The sequence below is a fragment of the Macaca fascicularis genome, chromosome 9 (assembly GCF_037993035.2).
Source record: "Macaca fascicularis isolate 582-1 chromosome 9, T2T-MFA8v1.1".
Lineage (NCBI taxonomy): Eukaryota > Metazoa > Chordata > Mammalia > Primates > Cercopithecidae > Macaca > Macaca fascicularis.
The window spans coordinates 70,113,674-70,138,338 of NC_088383.1; the positions used below are offsets into that span (position 1 = coordinate 70,113,674).

At 40.8% G+C, this 24,665-nt stretch overlaps 1 protein-coding gene across 3 annotated transcripts in view; it reads right to left on the minus strand.

Moving 5' to 3' along the window:
• LRMDA (leucine rich melanocyte differentiation associated) overlaps positions 1–24,665 on the minus strand; it is a 1,123,874-nt gene that overhangs the window by 235,246 nt on the left and 863,963 nt on the right. For all 3 annotated transcript variants that reach the window (XM_065520859.1, XM_065520857.1, XM_065520858.1), the window contains one exon: positions 1,716–1,800. In XM_065520859.1, coding sequence (XP_065376931.1) covers positions 1,716–1,800 — 85 coding nt within the window. The remainder of the gene's footprint in view (positions 1–1,715; positions 1,801–24,665) is intronic.

Genomic DNA, 24,665 nt, shown 5'->3' on the forward strand with positions numbered 1-24,665 from the left:
TTAATGAACTTCCTTGGTCTTCTCTTTATTGGTCTCCTTATGGCCATCAGCCCAAAGATCATTTGATGGTGCGGACTTGCTTTTATCAACAACCAAATCAGCACTGATCAGGAAACCAATGTGTTAAATGTGTAGGGATTTTCTTCAGTAAAATTGAGATGTCTGTGTTGGTTCCCTTTAAAAAATGTCTTTACATTTCTCTCATTGATGTTAGGCCCTAATGTCATCCAAGAGCACTTATTTGAACTCTAACAACTTTAGGCATTTTTCCATATTCCAAATATTATTCCAAATATCTTAAAACCATATTGTGTTATATTTCCTTCCTTCAAGTCTCAGATTCTTTATATTACTGTTAAAAATGACAGATGATATTTGCCCTATTCCTAATGATTATCATCTATCTGATCATCTCTCCCTATTGTGAAATCTCAATTTCATGGCCAGATAAACTTTACAAGTGGCTGGGAGGTTTCTGAGACTTCGGTTTCTATGCAACTTATTCAATAGACTCTAAAGTAAAAATACCCTTATTCAAATACAAGAAACCAATAAATAAACACATGAGGATATGAGGCTAATTTAAGAGTTAATTTGTTGCTCCAACTAGATGTGGTGTCATTTTAGGGAAATTCCCCCAAAAACAGTCTCGAAAGGGATGTATGCTTAAGACCTCCAAAAGAATATTCAGCGAAAGAGACCTGTTCAGACCCCTCAAAACACAGCAGGTCGGCAGCAGCTTATTCCCCCAACTTGGAGCAAAAATTGATTTTTCACCAAATTAACTAAAGTATATTTAAATGTAGAAAAGTTCTATTGATGCCCAGACACCAAAAAGGCAACACAGGTCCAAGCCACAGACACTGGAAATCCTGCACTACTCTCTTCTTCATTTCCTGCAGAATACAAGTATCCCATTTGCCCAGAGCCCAGATGGTGACTCGGAGGGTCAGGTTCACTACTTTCTGAGCATCTACACAGCCTGTTCTTCCACCTGCTCATCCTGCAATGCTGCTGGGATGACAATGCCGGAATAGTCCCTGTTCACGTTCCTCTTTACATGTACAAGTGGAATTTCCTTCTTGGGGAAACAATATTTAAAACAGCCAGCTTAGGGATAAGACATTTTCAAATATTTCATGTCAGTGTTCTGTCTGCTTTTGAAGTTGAAGACTCTAGAGATGGCAACAGACATGCAAGGCTTTGGTAAAACTGAGTAAACCAAATTAACGTTTTGAGAATAAGGGAATTCAGCAAAAACTGCACATGGCTTCTCTCAATGTTGCCAGGCAAACTGGAATTCCTTTTAGTTATAACGTAGAGTTCATTCATTTTGAAATTACAGATGTTGTTATATTCTCAAACAATGACACTTTTATAAATGTTAGTGAGTTTCCCAAATTCTCTCCATCACTAATACTGGAGTTAACATCTCCTTGATAATTTTTAAGTACTCTAATCTCTTTATTTAAAGAAAAAAAATCACAAAATTATATTATACCGTAGATTTATTTGCCTCCTGAGTAGACTGCCACTAAATTCTGTTTAATACAGGTTAAAATCACTACGTGTGACAGGTATGGTTTTCTCATCAAGGACTTAAAAAGCACTGTGTTCTTTCTAAAGTGCCGAGGCAGCAGTAATGAGCCAGAGCTCTGCACAGCCAAGTGTCCCTCCCTGCACCCACTGAGAGCAATAAAAAGCTGAGTTCCAACCTTGGTGACTGGTGAGTTCCCTGGAAGCAGAAGGCAAGGGCGTGTAGTGGAGCTCCGGGGAGCCGGCAACATCCTCACTGGAAGCCTGTGTGACATAAACAAAGTCAACATGAAGCAACACCAAATACCAAACTCCTCATTTACCTAGACTTGTCTCCTTGGGATCTAAGCTTGGAGAAAATTATCCACCAAGATATTTCTTAGGAAGCAAGAGTTGTTTTTGTTGAAATAATATTCTGGTAAGTGTTGGGTAAGATCCAAAGCTTTGAGGGGCCTTGGTACATATGGAATAGCTCTAAGAAAAGGGGGCAGTTTATGTGCTGAAATGAAAGGAGAGGGAGGAGGAGAAAGAGAGAGGCAGAAGACAGGAAAAGTTAAAGGCTTAGATTTCCATCAGGCCTTCATCCAGTAATTCCCACAAAGTAAAGGCTGGCTATAGGCAGATTTCTTTGGATACTAGTGAAGAGGTTAAGTTCTGCCCCTAGGGATAAATGGGGAAAACCAGGGCTGACTTCCATGAGCCCAGTGGCATGAAAGACTCAGCAGAATGAAGTCACCATAGGAAAGGATATAAATTGTCTTGTGTTGTGCACTGGGGATTCTGGCTCAGTTTAACAACAGCGATGAGAAATACATCTGAAATTTGGATTTGGGATGTAGTGCTTATCAACAAATGTGTCACTCCAAGGCCTAAAAGAAAATAACATCAGATACATCTAGGATGATGCTTTTTCACTGCATGCAGACAACTCTTTAACCATAGAACGGTGTCTGAGATGGCCCAAGCTGCTAAGGCTCTCTTTTCAGAACCCAACATCCTTGTGAGCTAAAGCCAAAAGAAAGTACTTCAGCTTGGGGTCAGCTATCACTCAGAACCAATGGCCAGTATGCCACACTCACAGTGTGGTTGCTAGTAGCAAGAAGCATTATTACCACTGTAACTCTTAACTGAGATGCCTAAATCAAATGCAGCTTTTTTTTTTTTTAATATCCCAAAAAGAACATCTGCTAGGATCAAAATCTGAAGCTTACAATCTTTCCAAGCTTCGTGAAAAAGTAAATTTCATTAATGCTACATTTTTCTTTCCGGAGTAGGAAATACATTCTATGGGATATATTTGCCCTCCTAAAAGCAGGCCTTTTCTCCAAAGAGATTACCTATATTATAGGAATCAAAACTAAGTAGGAGATTAGACCTACTTGCTAGAAAAACCCTTTAAATTTCATTTCTGACATTTGAGACGTTTGACTAAGCGGCTTTCAGTGGAGACTTACAGGAAGAGAGTGCAGCAAAATCAGAAGCCCTGTCCCTAGGTAGAAAACAGTTTTCAGGTCGCACTTCTTCACTCCAGCTCCAAGGCAAATATACGGTGTTTCAAGTTGGATCCAAGACTATTGGGTCCACAGAAATAAAGGCTTAGTCATCAAGAAAAACATGTTTTAAAGTAGGAAAGACTTTTCCACTTTTTAGCACACTACAAGAATGTGGAGCCCAAAATTAGATTAAAAATCAAATACTACAGTCACCAAGTATCTCTCTATTTGTATTCAAGGTCTCCTGTAATTTCTACATGATGAATGAAACATGATGATAGTGTCCTAAATATGACATCTATTTAATGCTTGAGGCAGGATATATGGGGTGAGGGTACAGGGGTCATCCTCCCTAGATCTATCATACTTCCTCCATAGGAAGCCATAGCTGTCAATATTTCTGCTCCATCTCATCACTTTAAAAAAAGACCCAAAAATCCAGTATGAGTTTTAGTTTGTTGTGTTGTGATATTTCTTAGAACTTTTAATCTCGATTTGGGCTGTTGACAATTTGATGACAGCTTTTTTCTACAATTACTGGAACAAATGCCACCTTTTCGGATACACCTCTGACTGTGCTACACATTAGAATTTTGTAACCAAGCGTAAAAGAGATATTTAGTTTTGTTCTGTATTTTAGGTAGAGCAAAAAATGGTGTGGCTTCTGTTGTTTTGCAGTCATCATTCTATGACCAGCACTTAATTACTTTTCTGCTCAGTGTCCATTGATAAACTCACATCATGGAAAATAATCCAGGAAAGAATGATTTTGCAAACTATGCCTTTTGGTGGGACTTCTATGGCTGGATGTTTAGGAAAACAACTACAAATCAATGTTCCAACTATCAGCTCTTTGACTTGGCTTTTTTCAAAATGAAGCCCATGTGATCCTTTCAATAGTGATGTTCACTGAACCTTAGGATTAGAAGCATAATTCAGAAAGACACAATTATCATATGAAAGAAGTGGGCAAGAAAATGTCTTAAATTTATACAGTATCTGCCAAAGAATAAAGAACTCGCCTTGAAACTGAGGCAGTATACCCATTGTATACTGAGTATGCAGTAATGTAAAATTTAAATAATGTTTTCTTTTGCCTGGATTAAGAAGATATGCCTAAAATGAGAATAAGCAAATCTGAGTAAATCTGAATCTTGAAGATTATAAAGACTCTCAAATATTTGAATCCTTGGCAAATTTGTTGTTGTTATTGAGACAGAATCTCACTCTGTTGCCCAGGTTGGAGTGCAGAGGCACAATCTCAACTCACTGCAACCTCTGCCTCTCCGGTTCAAGCAATTCTCATGCCTCAGCCTCCTGAGTAGCTGGGATTACAGGCACGTGCCACCACATCCAGCTAATTTTTGCATTTTTAGTAGAGACAGGGTTTTACCATGTTGCCCAGGCTGGTGTTTAACTCCTGGCCTCAGGTGATTCACCTGGCTCAGCCTCCAAAAGTGCTGGGATTACAGGCGTGAGCCACCACACCCGGCTCTTGCCATATTTTGTAAATGCCTATGGCAAGGAATTATAGTTTTACATTTTACTTTTTAAATTCTCCTGTCAGGAAATATTTGCAATATCTACAATAAATAATTAATATCCAAATAAAAAAAGAATGTTTTTAAATCAATAGAAAATATTATAGAAAAATAGACAAAGGAAATGTCTGGAAATTCAAAGATGAGAAAACCTGAACAGTCAATGAACATAAGTGAAGTCGCTGAAATTTACTAGGACTAAGGGCAATGCAAATTAAAACAAGATATGATTTTTCCACTCATCATATTGACAAACTTTTAAGTCTCACAATAGCAAGTACTAGTGAGAACAAAGGAAAAAGAAACTGTTATCCTCTCATTCCTTGCTAGTGGGAATGTACATTGGTTCGACTGCTTTGAAGAGTAACTTAGCAATATCTAATAAAATTGAAAATTGGTGCAGCAATTTCACTTAAAATATATACTCTACAGAAAATCTCACATGGTTCTGCAAATTGAAACATAAAACAATGTTTATTGCAGCATTATTTATAACAGAAGAAACTGGAATTAACTCAAATGTCTGTCGATGAGGAAAATAAATAAATGTTGTATATCAGTAAGACCAAATAATATTTAGTATTTAAGAGAAACAAACCTGATTTCTATATCTCACTTAGAATAGGTCTAAAAATGTAATACAGAGTGAAAATTCAAGTTGCAAGATGATAAATGTAATATAATATTTATGGAAACATAAAGTTTGTTGATTTCATGTATGTATGGAAACATCTAAAAATTATAAAAAATATACACTAAATTCATGAAAAAGATTGCTTCTGCCAAGGGGCAGTGTAGTAGGACTGGGGCTAGTGGGATGTGGAGAGAGGGGAACTTCAGCTGTATATATGATGTTCTTTCTTTCATTTAAAGAAGACTTTAAAAAAATGTCAAAGTATTAGAAACCACAAATTCTGGATGATCCCTACATGTGTTCATTATTTTTAAAACTTTTCTACATTTTGGAAATTTCTCAGACTTAAGCCTGAAATTTTTTAAAAAACACCAAAAGGCCCTATTTCTTTTCTAATCCATGCACTCCTATATTGACATGAACCCATAATGAGAGAAAAATTCCTGTAACAGTTCTCTAGTACTTGTACAACATGGATGAATGTCATCTCTGATTGGCTTTTTGTGATGAAATATCCCATTTCTGTTTCTTCTAGAGCTACTGAGAGTGAGTTCTAGAATAGAAAAAAGCAGATGATGGTAAATATGTATCCCCTTCCCCGCAAGGCTTGAAACATTCATTCTGGCCTTGTAAGTCCTTCTGCTGAATATACATTAAAGCATTCTGAAGGTTACTTGATTCTTCTCCTGCTTACAATCAAAGAGTTACCAATAATTTTTAAAACTCACATCAATAAAGGAAATAGCCACTAATATACTGCACTCTGCAATATCCATAACGGAAAGAAGGAAGGTAGAACTTTGGCAACCTGCTTGGAGAAGATTCAATGCACGTACAGTGTATTCTACAACAGACTTGCAAAGCGAGAATTTCACTCAGTGATTACCGGAACTGATAAATGCGTAAAATTCAAGCCCCTTTCCAATGGGTGCATTCAATGAAAAACTGCAGTCCGGTGGATATTTCTGAATGTCATGGACGCTCTCAAAGAACTTGATACAGACCACAGGAGGAGAGATTTGGCAGACTTCGAAACAAGAAGGGGGCAGCTACAAAGTTGTTTAATAGCCATAAATCTCCCACTATTTTTCACAAAATACCATCTAAGACCACAGCTCCACAACTCATTCCCCATCACTCAACTCAAGTGGAGTGCTTTGGCATGCTCGCTCACCCTTAAATCATATACCACAGAAAGTGATCCCGAGTCTGGGAAATATGTCAGCCTCTTTCAAGCAAAAACAATCTTCACTTTTCATCACAATTCATTCCCTGAAACCATGGTATAAAGCTGACTCTTCTAAAAACATTTATTTTCTCTCATAAGAAAAAGCATCACTCATTTAGTTATCAAGTATTTAATAACCACCTACTATATGCCAAGCCCTGTGCTAAGAATACCAAGAAAAATAAAATGAGAATGTTGGTTGCATTCCTGGGTCATTAAAAAAAAAAACATACTATGATTAATACTGGTTACAAAGAGCCATCAACTCATAGTGTGTCCCTCACACTCCCATACTCTGGATTATCACAGAATGTTGTCCCTGACCTTGATTATGACATCTAAACCCCTGTAACAGTAGTTATGTCCTTACCCATTTCTCATTCATACTAACAGAGAGCTTTAGAGGTTAACTATATGAACTTTCTGAAACTAATTATACAATTAACCCTTGTGCCCAACATACTGCCAGAAACATAGGAAGAAGTCAATGCATGATAACTGAATGAGTAAAACATTTTAAAGTCAAAGATAAAACTACATACCATGATTGTAATTAAACATGAAAGTGCAGGCCAAGTTGCCAGAATCAGAACATAAAGACTTGCCATCTTCCGAAGGATTAAGTTAGAGAAACTAAAGAACCAGGTAGAAGGCTGAAGCTTCCCACTCCTCTCACAGACTAAGGTACCATGCCTTTCACTAAAGCAAGGGAGAAGGTGTCACTGACAGACAGATTAAGTTGGGAATAATAGACAGGTTTGAAAGCAGGAACAGCCATATCCTGTCTAGAGTAAGAAGCCAAGAACTTGGGAGGAAAACAAAAGGCAAGGAAGGGATGAGGGTGAGTCTGGAACCAAGAGACCAAGAAAAGATCCCAATGGAGAAGAAGTCAGTCTGGGTAAAAGCTGACCATGAAGCTGAGTGAGGGCGCTGAAGGGTAATTCAATTGAGAAGCTGGTCACAGCAGAGGCTGGTGGGGAGAGGAGTATTGTGTCAAAAGCCTCTCTGGAATAAGAAAGACTTTTGAAGGCAATGGGCCGGAGCTTCCCATTTGTTTCTATCTGATCTACAGGGGACCCAGTTCTGCCAGTGCCCACAGTGGCATCTGGCCCAGAGTAGTAGTTCACAAATATTTATGAAAGGCAGGGAAGGAAAAAGAAAAGAAGGGAGGGAGGAGGAGAACTAGGAAAGGAAAAAAGGAAGGAAGGCCTGTGGCTTGGGCATCTTATGGGATATTACATAACTAATCCAATCACAGAATGTAAGAGTTGTTAAAGATCTTACGGCCGGGCGCGGTGGCTCAAGCCTGTAATCCCAGCACTTTGGGAGGCCGAGACGGGCGGATCACGAGGTCAGGAGATCGAGACCATCCTGGCTAACATGGTGAAACCCCGTCTCTACCAAAAAATACAAAAAACTAGCCGGGCGAGGTGGCGGTGCCTGTAGTCCCAGCTACTCGGGAGGCTGAGGCAGGAGAATAGCGTGAACCCGGGAGGCGGAGCTTGCAGTGAGCTGGATCTCGGCCACTGCACTCCAGCCCGAGCGGCAGAGCGAGACTCCGTCTCAAAAAAAAAAAAAAAAAAAAAAAAAAAAAAAAAAAAAAAAAGATCTTACAAATCAACTAGAGCAGTGGTTCCAAAACATTTTTATCAGACACTTATATAACAGAAGAAAAAATAAAATCATCTAAATATTGCATGTTATGGAAGTGATCATAATGTCTTTTGGTAACCTAATACAACTATAAGTACAAAGGAAAGAGAAAGATGCAAAGATATTAATTACCTAGTATTAAGTGAACATAGTAAACATTAAAATAATACATAGGTTGTGGTTTTTAACTACATAAAATTTGGATTAGGTAGAATACGCAAAGATAAAAAGATTTTTGGGCTGGGCACAGTGGCTAACATCTGTAATCCCAGCACTTTGGGAGGCTGAGGCAGGTGGATCACCTGAGGTCAGGAGTTTGAGACCCACCTGACCAATATGGTGAAACTTTGTCTCTACTAAAAGTACAAAATTAGCTGGGCGTGGTGGCATGCGCCTGTAGTCCCAGCTACTCAGGAGGCTGAGGCAGAAGAATTGTTTGATCCCGGGAGGCGGAGGTTGCAGTGAGCTGAGATCGTGCCACTGCACTCCAGCCTGGGGGACAGAACGAGACTCCATCTCAAAAAATAAATATTTTTGCTAGCAGTATGATCAAGATGGTTGGTGTTGTAAACTTTATTTAACATATCATTACTTCTTATAATTTATAATATTTACAAATTGAAACACTACTCATATACAATTGCTGATATGAAATAATGCCTAGTCCATTAAATATTTTTCAATCTGCCCTATCAGAGATTGAGGAGAGAGGAAAAAAGAGAAGGGAGGAAAAATACAAATTGAGGAAAAAGAAGGAAATGGTAAAGAAAGGAGGCAAAGTGTGCGACAGGATCTAATATTTCTTGAATATATAGTAAATGCTAATGGTTATCCAATGTATGAGATATGTCCTATATTCCTCTCATTTGAAAAACGAAAAAAACTGAGACTTAGGAAAGATTAGTAACATGTCCAAGGCTATCCAGTTCTAAAGTCCAGAGTGTGATTAGAAACCAAGTCAGCCTGACTCCTAAAGCCCAAACTGTTGCCATAGCCCCACACTCTCTCTGCATTGGAGCCCTCAGGTTTTCATGATGCTCTTCTTCTGACCATTACTCTATTCTCCCCTGCCTCACTGTCCACTGGATACTTGTCCCTTCTGCAGAACTGCAGACATCAAAATTGTAGGGGCCAGTCCTAATTTGACAGTGAATGCTTTGCAGCACCTAACAGGACAACTTCTCAAAGCATTGAGACAAGATTATCAAATGAGAAGGAATTTACTAATAGCACGGGGTAGTTTTAATAAGGGCAGAACATCCTATCTACAAATAAATATCTTTATCCAAAGAAGTATGATGGAGCACAAATTAATAGTTTGCTGCTAATTAATTCTTGCTGAAGATTTGCTTTGTGTCATATGTTCAAACATAGAACATAATCAATATGTCATATAACCTCCAAGTAATGTGGGGGTGTATACATTACATTTATTGAGGATTAATTATACGCAGACATTTTATAATTTATTTTCTCTCATTGTTTCATTTAACCCTATCAATAGCCTTATAATACAAGTGTCACAGGATCCTTGGGGTGTCACTTTTCTAGTCAGAAACCTCTGTGGCCCGTGGCGTCTTTGCTTGAGTTTTGCTCGGGCTCACTGGGCTCATTCCACACACTTGGCCCAGCAGGCTGCGCTTGGTTGGCACTACCGGTCCAGATCCCACATCTGTCAAGGGTGAGCCAGGCATGGAGTGGCAAGGAATGTGTGAGTGAGCACGGGGTTAGGCCACAGCGCACAGCTAGGTGTGCTGGCTGCGCAGCACCAGCAGGCAGGCAGCTCTAACGGCCAGTTCAGGCGCTGGCTCCAAGCGAGGCTGCAGCTAGACCAGGCGTCCTGCAAGTAGCTTCCACCATGGGCACCAGGGAATGCCGTGGTGCCTGGAAGCTTGGAGACGCCAGGAACCACAGAGCCCTAAAGAGGGCGTCACAGCCCTGGTTTGGAGAGCCCCTAGGTCTGGGCTCCCTGAAGGGCCGCAGCTCCTCTCTCCTCATCACCTGCAACGTGGCAGGCGGGGAAGCATGTTTCAGTCCTGTTTGTGTTACAGCTCATTTAGTCCGGCCATTGGCGGATCTTGAGTTCTTGTCCTGCATCCAGAAGGAATGAGGTACGTGGACAACTTGGAGGGTGAGCAAGACAGAGAGGAGCTTCATTGAGCGAAAGAATAGCTCTCAGAAGACCCACAGTGTGTAGCTCCTTTAGGCAGGCAGGTCATTGGAGTGGGGAGGGTGTCTATGGGCTCAGAAGGGAGGAAGTGAGTGCTGATTGGTCCATGGGCTGCCATGGGCCAGCCGGAAAAAGCATCATAAATTCTCACTCCAGGCAATGGACTCCTCCCGGAACTAGAAGCCCGGCCCCCAGGCTTCAAGCCATTCCTGGCTTTGAAGATGGGGTTTCACTGGGGATCCACACCCTTCCGCCTAGGGACCTGTCTGCCTTCCACGTTTGCCAGGCTGTTCATGCTGAGGGTTGTCTGCAGGCCCGCAGGGAGCTGCCCTCAGCACCCTCTAGGCTGCTTCCTGCGCTCACTGATGCCCAAAGTCTGGAGGGGGCCAAAGCAGCAGGGGGCACTGGCGTGTGAGTGCCGCCCCGAGTGCACGCAAACCCAGCTGGGTCACGACAGCGCTCGGGCTTGGCCACAACTTTGCTCTGCACTGGAGTGGGCACCGGGAGCAGGGAGAGGCCCAGAAGCAGGAGCAGGCACTTCCAAGCCCACAGGGGCAGGGGCTTCCCAGGCCCCTGAGAGCACAGGGATGCCAGGGTCTAGAACACGGCTGGGAAACTGCAGCTGCACACAGGAGTGCGGGCTCCCGCCCCGCCAACTGGGTAGAGGGTGGGGCTCTTGTCTGTTCCTGGCTCCCACCAGCTCTTCCTCCCGCACTGAAGCTAGCATCTTTGAAGCAGCTGCTCCAGACAGGCCGCGGCTGCCATCACAAGTACCATTAACACTACCACTTTATAGGTAAGGCAGTTGAGATTTAGAGAGAGGCTATAGTACTTGTCCAAGAAAACCCAGCTAGTATGTGGAGACCGGAATTGAGAAATAACACAGCTTGATTCCATAGCCTGAATCCTAAGCACTGTACAATGAACTTGATGTTCAAAGGTGCCTGGCAAAGAAAACCCTCCTAGGCTTATTTAGTGCACATACAAAGGTAGGTAATATGTTAGCAGTGAGATATGAATCAACTCATGTTAATATGCAACATATTTTGTGGCGTGCTAATAAAACTATCAGCTTATTTAATAATACATGAAAGATTAGCTGTGCAATGTAGACAAATTAGTGTTTCAGATCTCTTTGGCCTTTTGGGTTCAAATAAACAGGGGTGTGTAAGTGTTAACCTGTACTGGCTTACAAGAAGTAATTATTAAGGTTTCAGGAACTTTGGTCAGTTGTTAAACACAGGTATTATTTAAAATTATATACACTTAAAATTGAATAAATTACCTTATTTAACAAGACTCCTCACTTCTTATTTTACAAAATTTTACTGTTATTTATGCTCTTGAAATTGAGTCTACTGTATTTGTATGATAAAAATACTATATAATGATGTGCAATCACTTTCCAACTCTTCGGTGATGGCACTTTGTAGCTTGACATTGGCCACTGCGGGAGTATTTGCGGCAGAAACTGGCAAATGCTACAAGTTAGAGCTTGATTTATTGGTGTGCATTTGCTAAACTTGAAGTGATGGAGAAAATGTTAATGTAGCAGATAGAACCTAAAAGAATGTTGTGTGACTGGGCATGATGTCTCACACCTGTAATTCTAGCACTTTGGGAGGCCAAGGTAGGCAGATCACTTGAGCCCAGGAGTTGGAGACCAACCATGAGCAACATGGCAAAATTCCATCTCTTAAAAACAACAAAAAAAGGATGTTGTGTCGTAGCATAATGGTAGCAAAATATTAACTTGTGCTCCATACATTTTTGGCTAAATATAATTGCTTATTTATAGATAGGATGTTCTGCCTTTATAAAAATTACCCTTGGTATTAGTATATTCCTTCTCATTTAATAATCCTTCCTTAATTCTTTGAGAAGTTGCTTTGTTGGGTATTGCAAAGCATTGTGAATAGCACAAAAATTTGAAAAAATATTCTTCCAGTATTCAAAAACTATTATCCAATTCAGCAAAATATGTTATATCATTAACAAATGAGTAAAGTTCTGACAAACTCATTAAGATAAAGGAATATCAACCAGCATTCCAGTTGGAACTACAGTTGTTCATCAATTGCAACCACAGATATGAGATAACAAGAGTTTGGTCAAGATCATTGAAAGTATCTGTGACAATTAAGTGATTGTAAGGAATTTTTTTATAAAGAGTATTATATATTCAATTTTTATTTATTTTTAATTGTGTTCTACACATCATTTATATAACTAAAAAATGCAATAAATTATATATGCATGTGATACACACACTTTTTTTCCCAGAGATTTGGCTGTTAAGCATTTACCTACACATCACTATATATAACACCTTTCAAGTAGCTTCTAAAGTATGTTTCAGGCTATGGAGAAAGGGCTATTTTATAGTCTAGGAATGGAAAGAAGAGTAAGACAAATACTAAACTTTCAAGGATTCTGTTCTTGACTAATTCACAATTTGTATATCGTTTAACTCTCTGTTTTCTGTGCTCTGATGCCTTATTGATCAAGATTTAGAGCCAGGCTCCATCTTGGGCAATATACTTAAACTCGTTAAGCCACATTTTGACTAACAGTGATAATGGTGATGATAGTCACAGTCATGATCATGATAGTTAAAAAGTGCTAACACTTATTAGCATTTTTAGTTAGTGCTTACTTTATGTCAAGAACTGCGTTAAACACTTTCCATGTATTGATTTATTCAGTCTTCACAAAGTTTCATGAAGGAGTCACAACTCCTAGTTCTGTTTTACAGATGAAGAAGCTGAGGACCAGAGAAATTAAGTCCCGTGACTAAACTCTCACTTAAGTTCTTGGGTAACTACTACTTGGCAGAGCTGGGACACAAATCCAGGCAGTTTGCCTCCACTTGCCGCTGTCTTGACAATACAATGTTATGCTGCCTCCCTTCCCAATAAAGGTAAATGTTAAATAAGGTAAGAGACAACCATCTTAGCCACTGCTCATGGATGTTAGCCATGATTTATTCTTACTTCACTCTAATTTTGTTTAATATCTTATCTCTTCAACTGGACTTTAAGTCTCTTGAGAGGTAAAGCTAATGTTGTATAGCTTTTTCTGCCCTTCACAGTAGCCATAACAGAGACATGCCCATATTTCATAATTAAATAGGCATTATATGAATTAACTTTGCTTCTCACTTGTCAAGCAGAAAAGCACTACTGAGATCCCTTCTGGGAGAAAAAATGGTGAGATTCCTAACTTCATTATAACCCAAATTCATCCATCGATTCACTGCATTGTTGTGATGCTCTAACAATATTTAGATGGTCTCATCTAACCCAGACGAGAAGGCTACACATGGCGTATCTCAACTGGGTTTGTAGGACTGTCTTAGAAATAATAATATGTCATGGTAGTCCTAAAGGCTTGATTTATTTTGGCTTAAAAGAAGCAACTTGCTTCATGTGTCTCTTTTCCTCTCATGGAGGTTTTTTTTAATCTCGAGGGCTGCGGGTCAAGTTCTGTCCTTGGAACCAAAGTACTTTTCCAAAATGAGTTGAAGCCAGCTCTGTCAAGCTAGGCCAGATCTGCTGTCAGTGCCTTTCCCAAATACATCAGACCCTCTGCTTGTAAAAATAAATTGATACCAATGCAAGAAATTTATTAGGAGATGACAGCCCAGTTCATAATGGAAATATGGAGAAAACATCATCCTTCAAAACTGACAGTTTATCCATCATGCCTCAGATTCCTGAGATATAAGCAGACACTGTCACATGCAATCCGCTGAGGACACATCTTGGATTTCCTTATGACAGGAAACTCTGAAATAATCCAGAAGTAGGGAAGGACTCGCACTGCCCTTAATGTGCTCAGCCATAAATTTTTAGCATTCACAGAAGAAACATGTGGCCAAGGAAATGAATGATGGGGGAAATCAGAAAGCCTGGGATTCTCAAAGGCCTCTTCTTGTCTCTTGGGGATGATGAACTAGGGATAGGGGTCAGAGAGGGTTACTGCACCACCATGAGGGACATCAATACCCTGTTATGTGTAAGCAGAGCCAACAGGTGGCAGGGCACCACTGCATACATACCACAGTCTGCTCTGTGTGAGGTTTGGGGACCTGGTCATCTTGCCCTGCTAACTTTTCAATTGTGGCTATTTTGCTTAACTTGTTATTTATATTAATAAACTTGGGACAATTCAAGAGGGCCATTGTAATTAGGAGTAAATGCAAGTCTATTTGTGGGGATCACAAGAAGCCTGATCTTTGCAGGCTTAATGAGGCGACCTACCCAACCCCATACAAAATAATTGTGTATTATATTAAAAGCCACTTCGGAAAATATAATCCTGGTAGTAAACTGGAATGAAATGAACATGGTATTAAAGGGGGAAAAATATTCACTGCCAATTTTATGGGGCCTTAAAATATTTACGTTTTAAACTTGCATTCTTTGGAGATTTGCTGAGTGTTGCTAGAGCTGGGAAACTTTTTTAATGAGATACATGCATATTTTTCAAATTTACAGATCTTTTTTCACAAAAATGGAAAGTCATAAATGTGAAATGGAAACCTAAACAAGGCAAGTGCAGCTTTAATGGCCTTAGATTCTTAATTGACTCTTCATATTAGAAAAAAATTAAAAACACAGGAAATTTCACTTAAATATGAATAACATGCAAGGAACTTTTGTTTTATGTCAGTGTCTATCCGATTAAAGTACAGAGCATTAGCATAAATATGATAACCCAAATAAACTTGAGTTTTGCTGCATTTATGTTAAGTGGGCATGAATAGGATACGTGTGCATTCTTGGGTTACTTAAAAACAGAGTCAAATACTGGCTTTTGTTCTACTTCCCAAATGAATCTCTAAGAACAGCAGGGAAACAAATTACATGTTGATCAAGTCTTTATTTCTTTATTCATAGGTACCAGTGGTTGAAAAAAAACGCAAATGGGTCTGTAATTCTCAGACACTGAATCCCTCTTTAAATGCTCTCATTCTTCGCAAGAGGCAAATGAACTTCTAATTGTTCACATTTGTTTCAGCCAATCTTCCTGATTCCCTTTCTCATGAAAGACCTAAAACTCTGTTGACTTTACATGTCCAAATTAAATATATCTCTGTTTTCCTTTTGCTTTCAATATGAGTGCATGCCAGCATGACTTAACATTCATCCAGAGTTTATTTCAATATTAGTGGAAAACAAGCCATTTTTCAGTTTAATGAATAGCATCAGTGTCTCCCTTTTAACCAAAAATGTGACCTTAAACTTGATGGATCTCACCAGAAGGCACATTTTCAAATTATTTTTCTATTGGAGGTTATGAATATCGTTTCCCAAATTATTGTGACAGCTGTGAGGGGAAAGCCTGCATCACAGACCCAGCAGCTTAGAAACAAAACTCAGACCTAACAAAATGGTAGTTTCCTTTATGAAATGAGAAAAGGGGAATGGAAAAGGAAGCATGAACCACATGGGAGGGAAAAAATACCTCTTTTGAGACTTATGCAACAGGAGAAGAGTCATGTAAAGGCCCCGAAATTCCCATACTTTTTTGTTACTACCATTTTTGTTTCCCAATCATTCTAAATTGGGAAGGTAAAGGCTGAGCCTTACTGATTCAAAAAACCTCCAAGAGGACATCTGATATTTCTTCCTTATTAAGGATGACGGAGTGTAATTGATGTGCCTGGTGCCTGGCCAATTCCAACTTTTTTGAGAATGCTGCTTAATGTGTGGACATTATTTTTGGACTACTGAACGCCAGAAAATAACGAGCTGGCATTCAGCTTTGGTGAATAAGACCCTGAATTTTCATCTAAAAGCAGTTTTGAGTTATTGCTGTAGATAAGGTGTAACTGTGCAAGGGAATTTTATCCATGTTTCTCCCATGAATCATAAATGAGGAAAAAAATTACAGTCTAAATTGCACTTAAAAGGAATAAAGTCTTTTCATGTCATACATGATTTATCAAAATGATCTCATTTTAAGGGTACTGTGGTGTATCTTGATTAATCGCATTAGGAAGCGTGATGAATGGCCTCTTTAATGGTAACACAGGATTTATTGGCAGCATCCAGACTTGAACCAGAAGGGTAAGAAGTAAAACATACAATAGATAGCTAATGCAGATAGGATGTCAGTAATGTGCTGGCTTGTTGTAAAATTATACCAGGAGCCTTAGTTTCAGGAGCTTCTGAAACTGCCAGAGGGTGGACAGCAAACAAGTTTTGGACAGGACCTTGGGTGCCACCTCAAATCCAGTCTGACCCTTCCCTAACTTGTTGCAGTGCAAGTAAAATCACTCTGCTGGACTGTAAAAAGAAGGTGTCTATGAAATCTGGGAAAAACTTGGAAATTCCTAGTAAGAAGAGGGAGACACCCGCCTTTCGAGATCAGCGCTCCTTGCCCTTTTGCCCTATTTTAATATCCTCTTCACATTTCTCTTTAATATCCTAAATGCCTTTTTTTAAGCCTGCTCGAGTCTGCTCCCACTAATTTCCTCTAAGGCTGACAGATCAGAGGCTTTCCTCGAACTGTTCCTTTTGGAGCTGAGAAGCCCTCCTCATAATCCTGCTGCTTGTCCGCAATTAATCCTTCCAGTTGCCTCATTATTACCTCCACCACCCACAGACAGAGGAAGCTCTGACCCACTGGACACTGGCTCCCGACTGAAGCTTCAAAGGTGCCAATCACACCCTCATCAGAAAGGTGCCTGCTGTCAGCATCAGAGGTTTTCATCCCCTCCTCCCCGCTGATCAAACATTCTTCCTCAGAAGATTAATTCAGAGTCCCCGCCCATTTCCTCCCATATCCTCTTTCCCTTTTTGGTTTACCCAACGATCCATCTTTGCCTCGAAAAGGGAAGCCACGGATAATAGAAGTCCTTTCAAAACAAAAGCTGGGCAAAGGCAAATTTAAATCCCAGCTGTTATCAACTTTTTTTTTTTTAACCCATTTAAACATCTTAAGGCAGTGAGGATTAGGGCCTGGCCTGAAATGCCATTCTTTGATCAAAGACCCCAAGACTTTACACAAACATAATCACAAGGCAATGGATGCCCCTCTGAAGGCTGAATTGATTTGTTTGACTGCGGCGCCTGGGATGGTAGAGAAGCCGCACGCTGACTTTCCTAACTCCCAACATATATGTCACTAGGCCAAGTGACTTAGAAATTATATTTCTGTTCCTCCTGTGTCTTAATTGGAGCAGTCACTTTCCGATTCAGACAGAACTACGGGCAGAGGGTTTGGGGAGAAGTAAATGTGAGCCATATGGGTGCTTGCTATGGATTCCCCATCCCCAGGCTGGGAGGAGAGAGGTGAGAACAGAAGAGAGGTTGGTGAGAAAGCAGCAGCCCCATGGTCTCTGATGTGGAGCAAAGGTGACTTAACAGAGAAAGACCTGGGTTTAGAGTGGCTGGTTATACTGGAATCTTCTCCATCTCCGCCAGTCACTGGGAAGCTGCAGTTACCTGTCTCGGCCTATGGAAGTAGTCTCTGGAAGGGAAACCAGCAGGGCCTCTCCTGGGGCCAGTGAACAGCCACCACGTGGCTCCCTATCCATCTTTGTCTTTCAGGACCGGATGCCAGGATGAAACCACAGGAAAACCTTCAAGATATGCTTGTGAGGACCAGGCGCAGTGGCTCACGCCTGTAATCCCAGCACTTTGAGTGGCTGAGGCGGGCAGATCACGAGGTCAGGAGATCGAGACCATCACGGTGAAACCTCGTCTCTACTAAAAATACAAAAAAAAAAAAATTAGCCAGGCATGGTGGCGGGTGCCTGTAGTCCCCGTTACTCAGGAGGCTGAGGCAGGAGAATGGCGTGAACCCGGGAGGCGGAGCTTGCAGTGAGCCGAGATCACACCACTGCACTCCAGCCTGGATGACAGAGAGAGACTCCATCTTAAAAAAAAAAAAAAAAAAAAAAAAAAAAAAAAAAAAAAAAAGGTATGCTTGTGAGATCGCTGCTATGACAAATTCTCATGACTCACTAGGGTTGACACTTGTCATACATATCTATAGGTAGATCATTTCAAAGTTGCATAATAAAGACAGTGTTTAAAGAGAAGGTTGAAGGGACCATTGAAAATTGATGTTCAAGTAGATGAAGGTGTCTTTAGAAAGAGTAGACTAATCAGAATTTTGTTCCTGGGTTTAGGGATTTTGTGATTTGGGGAGAGGGCAAGTAGGGTTGGTTTGTTATTTACATTACAAAGAGACTATCAGAAAATGAAATTTAAGTCATGCACAATTAAGAATTCTTGACCAAAATGACTCGATAGAGACCATTTACTACATTTCCAGGGTAAGTTGTAAAATCTCCCTTGTAGAACAGTTCAGGACAATAAGATTATCTTTTTGATCGTAAGTCATGAAATCCACCTCAAAGTGCTTTAAGTTTAAAAAGAGGAGCAGGGGCTTTAATGAGCTCAAGGTACGGTTGGATCCAGGTGTTCAAACTTCTCATCAGAAATTTCTATCTCAGCTTTGTTTCTTGGTTTCTCCATGTGGTGACCTCCCAGGAGGCCCCCACATCTGTACCTCACCATCTTCAAAGAAAAAATAAAGAGTTTCTCTTTCCTGAAAGTTCCAACAAAATCTGGGAATCCGTGGCCTGGTTTGGGTTATGCGCCTATCCTGGAAAGAATCTCCTCACCCATGAGAAAGAACCCGCTGCCTGATTGAGCCTGGCTCCTGTGCTACTCCTAGTGCTGAGAGAGCGGCTGGCCCCCTCAGACCACAATTGATTAAGGGTGGCCATGTGGTGGTTCCACAGAGGTAGGTCTATCCCAGAATACAGTGTAATGGACACCAAAGAGGCCAAAAGGGCAAATTCCCCTTTGAAAGCAGATGACCTCCTACGTAAGTCTTTGGGAGCCCCTCACTACATCCCAGACATTCAAAACATCTCATCATTATCTTTGGGCCAAACTGAACTCGTTATACAGTAGCTCAATCCTGATATCAACATCAACAAAAGGCCTCCACCTCCAGAAAACCCTCCCCACGAGGTCTTGCAGATATCATAGAGTTTATACCTTTCAGGATCTTAGTTGACACCAGACAGGTTTATCATACAATTGTATTATTATAAGCTTTGGTATCCCACAGAAGATTAAAAACAGCCACAGATATCTAAATAGAGCAACATGAGGGGTGGGCAAGGGTAGCTGCTGGGGTCACAGTATGACATGGGAAAAAAAAAAAAAATGCTAGACTAAGAGCCTGAACCACAAGATGCTGCAACAGACCTCTGAAATGATGACACCCAGGCTTCCTCCACTCCTCCACACACATATATGTCAACAGGATAAAGTTAAACTCAGTGTGGTATTTTCTGTTTAAGTGAGGAGTAATACAGTATATTTAATAACTAATTAGCATGTGTCAAGCAACTACTGGCATCAATTTTGGGGATGAGATATCATACACATTTTGTCCACATGTTAAACAGATAATACCAGAAGAGAACATGTGACCAGTACAAAAGAGTAGCACAAGGAAGCCCTCTGGGAACAACATTCTAAAAAGTTTTAATTTTGATGTATGCAAATCTCAAGGGTGTGGGAAAATTAATTCTAATGTGCATCTCTCATTTTCCAAAAGCATTTCCCCGTTACTCTATCACTCAGTCCTCTTTTTATCTCTCAAGCCTATTTATAAGAGATGCCAAGGATGTTTGCCTTGAATACATCCAAGACTCCAGGTTCATTGTGTTGAGGATGAGGACAATGTGTCCTGGGCAGCTTAGGTAACCCCCTGAAGATCCATGCCCCATGTCATGTGTGACTTACGATGTGGAACTAGAGACCTACAGACTTAGGACTGGATCCTACACTTGAGTTTCATTTCCCCCAAGAGACCCAAAGAGAGTAGGGAGGATTCTCTGCTTAGCAATTCAACAGCACCCACTATAGCAACCAAAGGGGGATATGTACAAATGCTCTGCTAGGCTGCTAAAACCCTTCTGGGCTAGAGCCCACATGCTCTCAGTGTCTATATCAGGATAGCTAAAATCTGAAGAAGAACCATGCAGCTTGGATGCTAACATTTGGAATTCCAAAAGGGCTGCAGTATGCAAAAGTGTGTGTGTATGTGTTGATTGCAGAGGAGAGGATAAGGATATAAAAAACTCTGAGTTCCAAACCCAGTCTTTCTTTGTAAAGTTAATACTAATCCTCAGCTTGTGTACCTTTCTAGATAAGAACTTAACTTTTCTAGATAAGGACTCTACATTATTAAATATTAATTTTCATAATACTAATGTGTTTATTATAAAATATAGTTAATATAGTAGAGTGGAGCCAAGGGAAATGGTGGAAAATAGTTTAATAGATGGAAAGTCATTTGAGAAATAACCTCCAAAAATCTTTTCTCCTTTATTTTCTTTTTTCAAAATTATCTGATAATTATTCACAGAGCCATTCTTGAAAGAGGCCTTTTTGTTTGCTTTATAGTATCAATAACTGTTAACATCAAAAGTTTCATTCATCTAAACATATACATATGTGTGAAGCTGTTTCCTTGAGAGATTCCAGACCCAAATATATGATTACTACAAGAAAAATGACAAATCAAGTATCATAATCAGTAAGTCTGATGGCTGTACAATATTTCTATATGATTCTAGCAGCCTTATTCTCCCTGAAGCCAAAGGAAATGCAAAATTGAAGTTTATTTCCTAAAGACACACTACCCTGTGCCTCTGAAATCTTAGTCTTCAACTCTCGAACACATTGTGGTCTAGCGGGACTCAGTCACTGACAAAGTGTGCATGAACCTACCCTGGGTGGGAGATCCCATTCTGGGTATATGTTTTGCTCAGGACAGTCCAATGTCCTGACCATGAAAGCCATGAAAGAAAGAAAGAGGATGGAGGGAGAAAAGAAAAGGAAAAAAAGATGTTTTGGGGTTACTTTCCAAATGAGTTTTCATTCATTAAACCATTTTCTAACATATTTCCTGACTCCATTCTACTGTATCTACTGTCTTTTGTACTCCAATTACAAGATAGAAAGGCCCCACACATGCTGCAAGCCCTCTTTTCTCTTATTCCACATCCAGGATTCCTAGGTTCTGAAAGGTAAACATGGCCACAGAAACCTGTCTGCTTTCTCCAGCTCCTGGGTTTATCCTGCAACCACACGTGCACAGACAGCTTACAGAAGGGTAAGGCACGGGAGTGAGACACACAAAGAAGACCTGTAACCCAGATGGTTATAAAGCTCAAAGGACTCCACAGAGATTCATGGGGAAACTGGGGTCCCTCTGCTTAAAAACATGTAATGATTCACCTTGCTCTTGGGGTAAGCAAAGAGCACCATCCATTTCCTAGAAGGCCCTCTGCCCCAGTCCCTGCCTTCTTCTTAGCCCATCTCTTGCCTTCACCCCTCACCCTGAGAGCCATCACATGATCTCCTGCTCCCACAGGACACTGTGCCCCATCCAGCCAGAGATCTTTGCCTTGAATACATCCAAGACTCCAGGTTCATTGTGTTGAGGATGAGGACAGCCTGGTCTTCCTTCCTAAATCCCTCCCCAACATGCTTTGCCTGAGTTGTTCCCCTACTAGACACTTTGCTCCTTGAGGGCAGTGCCCTACTCCACCTGGCTGGCCCACAATATCAGTAAATACTAGTTAAATGGTAAATTGAATGAATTTAAAATATTGAACAAATAGCATTCCCCGGCGCCCAAGGGTGGAGGATAACAGTAAGTCCACATCTTCCCAGGCTAAGTCAGCCTCTACACTGTCCTCTGATGGGACCTCTCTACCCCATACCCCAACCCCTGCAAACAGAGCTTCTTAGTGTTGGACAGGTGGCACGCATAGTCCCTCCCTCCAAAATTCCCCATGTGCACACTCTTTTCTAGCAGAGCCCAGTTGATTTCTCGTATGTGAAAGGACTACAAGTTTAAGGTGCACTTCTGCCAAATGGAGTCATCCAAAAGGTGTTTAGAACAAACAAAGGAAAACCTCCTTCCTGTATTTCAGACTGGGCTGCAAATGGGAAACACAAAACACGAGACTGTAGTTTCTAAGATGCGTCCAGAGGCGTCTGTCTGGGATTTGGGGTCTGGCAGGAGGGACCCCAGCCAGGAGTGATCTAAGGTAGCACCTGCTTCGCTCAGCTTTCTTTTTGTTATACCCATCTTTCTGTCTCGTTCAATGGATGGTTTTTGTTCCTTTCCTCTGATGAATGAGTAATTAAAAGTGTAATCCAAATGAAGCCCCCAGGAGTGCAGGTAGGCACACCATTAGTCACTGTTGTGCTCCTCCAGGGACCAAAGGGAAGGGCTGGGAAGGTTAGAGAAAGCCGTGAAAGGGCCTTCAGGGCTGTCATCGGGGAGAAAACTGAGTTGTAGTGAGACCTTCTTGTCACACAGCTCAGTCGGCAGAAGGGGGTGCTGTAGTGTAACCTATTTAGGATGCAAATAGAGGTCTCCCGAGCTGCAGATGAAAGCGAGCGTGTTAGCCGCTGCCTGGCAGGTCCTCAGCAGTACTGAATGTTGGATTTCTGCTTGTCACTGCTCACTGCAGGTCATTAATAGAACTCAGAATGGTGTTACTAAATGTGCACATTAAAAAACTGATCACCAAAAAAAAAAGAGTGGCAATCCCATTCCCAGGGAATTCAACTCATCCAGCTCAATGAAGATTTGTTTATTCAAGATCACTGGAGTTCAGCAATTTTATTAGCTTTAGATTGACAACTATCTATCACAGACGTACTACCCAGTAAATGATAGAGAGAAGAAGAAGGGAGTTAAGGTCTCATGTGCGTGCCTGTGTGCAGTAAGGAAGAAGAGATCACTGAGAGCTAGAGGTTTCACAGATAGTGCCCAGGAAGTGAGCGCTGGAGGGGCACCTCTCCCTTCTTCTTGGTTGGACTTCCACGGAAGCGGAATAAAAGAGTCAGAACAAAACCTTCGACCTCACAGAACCACACCAGCTGGTACTTATGCTTTATTTTTTGACCCAGTCAGGTGTTCATTCTGCCAAGCAAGTTTTCATTTTTCCCTTTACTCCAGCCAATTCCTGTTTTCTTCAACTGGAGCTCCCCAAGACTCATCAAAAACACAATTTAATTACATCTCCAAAAAAAAAAAAAAAAGGGAGGAGTGTAAACATGACTCCTTTTTATCTCCTGATACATCTGGACAAGTAGACAATGTGCTAAAACAAAATAAATCTGCCCTGACAGTCACATCAAAGAGTTCAGCAAGGGGCTTGCAGCTACTTAAAGCACAGGAATGCTGTTGCTAAGCATCGGCCTACAACTTATCAGTCCCTGGAAGAAATGCTTTTTTCTTTCTTTCAGGGGGAGATGAGGAAAGTTAGAGTGGGAACCAGACTGCAAAAGGAGATTGGGGATTTTCAGGGATTTTGAAGCTTAAAATGAATTGTGTGAAGAAAAGGGGTTTTGTTGTGTTGTGTTTTCCTTTTAACAAACTGTCTATATTTTTATAAAGGTACTACATGGAAACCTTCTAGAAAGGGCTACTTAGGACTCACAGAAATAAGTGGTCACACAAAACACTTGTATACAAATTTGTGCCATATCTCATTTTTGTGGATTTCTCTGTATGAGAAGAATCGAGTGTTAGTTCAAGGTCTGAGGAAATATCTCACAATCACCAAAGTCAACAGTGAAAAATCCTCAGGTTGCCATCATAAAAAATAAATCATCCAATATCGTAAACCACAAACATTTTCTCCAAAAGGAAAGAAACGGAGTATCCACTCCAGAAATCAAAATACAAAAGAAAACAGAATCCGCACCCCCCACCCCCCAAAAAAAGAAACCAAGTGTGAACTGCCATGTGCAATGAAATAAATCTAGCCAGATGACCCCAAATATATAGCACAGTCTCACAACTAAAGTGTTCACAGTAAACATAAAATGGAAGTGACCCTGAAACATCGCCAACACACAGCGTTTTCTCCCCACTGCCCCCCCCCCCGCCCGGGGAAGATAGTGAAACACATGCTGTGAAATTCAGTCTGATCTTCATCCCATATGCTGGTTCTCAAGACGGAGCAACAGGGAGATTTTTCTCTTCCCATGAACACATCCTCAGGTAGGTAGCTCTGCCGCACTTCCTCCCTCCAGCAAGGCTACTAAATTTAGTTGTGCTGGAAAATCTGAACTGAACATGAAATGGCATTGCTGAGAAGTATGTTCCATGAGCACCTGAGGGCACTCTGGAAAAAAAAAAAAAAAGAGCCAGTTCAAAATAACCCACCAGTTCTCAATATGCATCAGACAACGCCACAGAGATTCTGTCCTCAAAACTGAGGGGCTAAAAATATGCAGATGCTTTACTAGGGAGGCCATGATCATTTTAAGCAAACAACTTGCTATTTTCTTTTCTTGGATCAAAGGAAACAAATTCTAAAACTACTGTGATCTCCTCACAGGAA